This window comes from Nanorana parkeri, unplaced genomic scaffold (genome assembly GCF_000935625.1).
Source record: "Nanorana parkeri isolate BGI_ZX_2015 unplaced genomic scaffold, ASM93562v1 scaffold3812, whole genome shotgun sequence".
NCBI lineage: Eukaryota > Metazoa > Chordata > Amphibia > Anura > Dicroglossidae > Nanorana > Nanorana parkeri.
The window spans coordinates 1,392-5,307 of NW_017310080.1; the positions used below are offsets into that span (position 1 = coordinate 1,392).

The 3,916-nt window shown below is 45.0% G+C and overlaps 1 protein-coding gene across 1 annotated transcript in view; it reads right to left on the bottom strand.

Annotated features, from left to right (window-relative positions):
• LOC108803507 (Fc receptor-like protein 3) overlaps positions 1-3,916 on the bottom strand; it is a gene marked incomplete at its 3' end in the record, with an annotated part of 27,636 nt that overhangs the window by 1,330 nt on the left and 22,390 nt on the right. Inside the window, exons 7-11 of the mRNA XM_018575343.1 lie at positions 2,967-3,118; positions 1,356-1,499; positions 897-963; positions 442-593; positions 307-372 (exon numbers count right to left, since the gene is read on the bottom strand). Coding sequence (XP_018430845.1) covers positions 307-372; positions 442-593; positions 897-963; positions 1,356-1,499; positions 2,967-3,118 — 581 coding nt within the window. The remainder of the gene's footprint in view (positions 1-306; positions 373-441; positions 594-896; positions 964-1,355; positions 1,500-2,966; positions 3,119-3,916) is intronic.

Genomic DNA, 3,916 nt, shown 5'->3' on the forward strand with positions numbered 1-3,916 from the left:
GGGGGTGCAGACACATCTAAGGACTGGTAGGTATGGGCGGGGGGTACAGACATATCTAAGGACAGGTAGGTATGGGGGAGGGGAGGGGGGGTGCAGACACATCTAAGGACTGGTAGGTATGGGCGGGGGGTACAGACATATCTAAGGACAGGTAGGTATGGGCGGGGGGTACAGACATATCTAAGGACTGGTAGGTATGGGCGGGGGGTACAGACATATCTAAGGACAGGTAGGCTGCAATATATGACATTCTTGGTTTTCGATAACTCCACAATTGGCGTATTTTTATTCTCCGGAGATACAAACCTTCCCGCGTGAACTGAATTTCGGTGTAAAACACGTCCGCTTGTTCAGAGGCTCCTCTGGGTGACGCTGAGAAAAGAAGAACCGACCTTCACATAATAATAATAATAATCGGAGAAGTCATTATAAGGAACTGACAGATGGGGAAATCCCGGAATGTTCTTCTGCTACGGAAGAAGAATACAGAAAACCCGGACATGAGCACTGGATGGGTGCCACCATCGCTGACCTTCTCCTGAATATTCTGCCCGGCCTGGCTGCCATGCTGATCCTCCGGCTTTACTGATCTCCTATTCACCAACATTGTAGAGGTTTACCATCCAGTAAGGTCATGACTGTATATCTAGCAAGTATTGAGTTCCAGGGAATCGGCATGAGGCCACCAACAACAACCCATGTGAAGGGAACCGCCCACACCTTTATGAATTTGAGATCATTTTTAATGTAGACAGTTTATATTTCTCGAAGGGTGCAGCTGATATATTTAAGAGGACCACCAATCGCCGATATCATTATTCCATCATGGACCTCTTGTATATTCTCAATGTAATGCTCGTTTAGTCCAATGGGGTGTTATGCTAAGGAATATTTACTTCAATCCATGGCTCAGCAGCAGCTGGGGATCCTTCTCATTTTTGAATGTGGCCTTGATGTCATCACCTACAATGTAGAACCATTGGTGGCCATGGGTCCTGCATGTTGTGTGATGATACCGGTGAAGGACCACCCACATGATCATAGAAGAAGAGTGGCTTCATGTGACCGGACTTGAATACCAGAACCGGAGGGGAGGAAGCCTGCAGGGATGAGTAACAAGGTACGAAACTCTCTCTGCTGTATCCCCCTTGACTAAGCAAGCATTAGATCCCGAATATACCGGGGAAGGATGGGGGTGGGGTGAGGGGCTAACCACATAGAAGAAGACAATAGTGTCTACTATTGTGTCTCAGAAAACATATTGTATACATTGCTACATTAGGCTACATGTACCTTTCACAGATCTCACAGCTCATACAATGTTACTGGAACCATCACATGGAATCATCAGGTACCTGCTTCTTGATGGCCCGTTGTTTGCCTTTTCTCATCAGAAGTGAATTTCTTCTTGACGAGGACAATTCCTAATATAAGGATGATGAGGAGAGTAGTACTGACCAAACCAGCGACTATGGCCGTAGTGGTGTTGCTTGGATAATCTGCACGTGTTGGGAAGAGAGATAAAGGAACATATCAATAACAGCGGCCACAGGTGTTCAGCAACCCTCTGCGCATGAAGAGAAGAAGAAGAGAAGTAGAAGAGAAGTAGAAGAGAAGGAGAAGAGAAGTAGAAGAGAAGTAGAAGAGAAGGAGAAGAGAAGTAGAAGAGAAGTGGAAGAGAAGAAGAGAAGTAGAAGAGAAGGAGAAGAGAAGTAGAAGAGAAGGAGAAGAGAAGTAGAAGAGAAGTAGAAGAGAAGAAGAGAAGTAGAAGAGAAGTAGAAGAGAAGAAGAGAAGTAGAAGAGAAGAAGAAGAGAAGTAGAAGAGAAGAAGAAGAGAAGAAGAAGAGAAGTAGAAGAGAAGTAGAAGAGAAGAAGAAGAGAAGTAGAAGAGAAGTAGAAGAGAAGAAGAAGAGAAGTAGAAGAGAAGAAGAAGAGAAGTAGAAGAGAAGAAGAAGAGAAGTGAGAAGTAGAAGAGAAGTAGAATAGAAGTAGAAGAGAAGAAGAGAAGTAGAAGAGAAGAAGAAGAGAAGTAGAAGAGAAGTAGAAGAGAAGGAGAAGAGAAGTAGAAGAGAAGTAGAAGAAAAGAAGAAGAGAAGGAGAAGAGAAGTAGAAGAGAAGAAGAAGAGAAGTAGAAGAGAAGTAGAAGAGAAGTAGAAGAGAAGAAGAAGAGAAGTGAGAAGTAGAAGAGAAGTAGAATAGAAGTAGAAGAGAAGAAGAGAAGTAGAAGAGAAGAAGAAGAGAAGTAGAAGAGAAGTAGAAGAGAAGGAGAAGAGAAGTAGAAGAGAAGTAGAAGAGAAGTAGAGGAGAAGAAGAGAAGTAGAAGAGAAGAAGAAGAGAAGTAGAAGAGAAGTAGAAGAGAAGGAGAAGAGAAGTAGAAGAGAAGGAGAAGAGAAGGAGAAGAGAAGGAGAAGAGAAGGAGAAGAGAAGTAGAAGAGAAGTAGAAGAGAAGTAGAAGAGAAGATAAGTAGATGAGAAGAGGAAAAAACATAGGTGAAAAGTAAACAAAAACATGAGTTGATTACCTGATAACTCTGTTTCCAGGAATCTTCCAGGACAGCCATCGAGAGGACAGCCATCGAGATATAGGCTCCGCCTGCCTGCAACAGGAAACACATCAACCACATTAAATAAATAGACTCCTCCTTCCAATAACCTTTTCTTAGTCTGTCCCACAAGTCTAGGTAGCTGTCTGCCCCCGACATGCCCCCGTTCCTCTCTCCATGTGCTGGCTGATTTGGGGTCTTTTCGAGGTCGATGTAATTAGCTCTTTGTGGCTATCAGAGGTGTCTTTAGACATTGACCAAAAGTGGTGGATTTCAGTGGGTGGGCACCCTTATTAGAGAGGCATAGTCATCGTTGAAGATGGCAGCCTGACATCATCAGCTTCACCCCACCCACCCATGCCCCTGGCAAGTATATTGCTTGCGTGCACTGTGATCCCCCTCCCCCCACTATTACATGCTCACCTTTGATCTGGACGGATATCTTCTGACTTCTCCTGTTCACACTGTAGGTTGGAGTTCTCACTTCACAGGAATAATTCCCAGAATCCCCCGGCAGAGCGGACTGGACTCCATATTGATTGGAGGAACCGAATTCCTGAACATTCCATCCATCTCTGTAGAAAGCAAATTGGAGTTGTGTCCCCGGTCTGAGCGGGCTGAGACTCGTGTCACATGTCAGGGTCATGTGACTGTGTACTGTCGCTGGATTTGGGATTACTGTAATGTTTGGTATTGGGAATAGATCTGGAAAGTTGAATCCAAACATTACAGTCATATAAATGGAAGAGTACCAAAGACGTACAACCAATCATGGATGGATGACAGGAGGTCACTAATAATGGACAATATGATTGCACATCAAGCTGATCAGGTTGAACATGGAGGGGTTGTATACAAGTCTTGGTCACAGATGATGTATTGGCATGTGAGGATTCATAAAGCTCATCAGCTGAACCTTCTAGAGCCCAAAAGTGTGTTGTATGCTGAAGATCCTCATAGCTCTTTATCAAAGTGAAGATGTGAGGCATGGACAATGGGAAGGTCAGTGTTGGGCCCCGTCTGTTATCCACAATATAGTTGCAACAAAATGGACCATTGGAAAGTGATATATAATTATAGGTGAGTCCCGGTCCACTGGGCCAACCCCAACTTTTCTAATTCTTATATATATAATATCTTATAATGGGCACAGCAGGTATAGAGACTGGGGAACTCATCTCAGGGTTGGGAACCCCTCATAATGGGCACAGCGGGTGTACAGACCCGGGAACTCAGCACAGGGATGGTGGGGGCCCCTCATAATGGGCACAGCGGGTGTACAGACCCGGGACCTCAGCACAGGGATGGTGGGAGCCCCTCATAATGGGCACAGCGGGTGTACAGACCCGGGAACTCAGCACAGGGATGGTGGG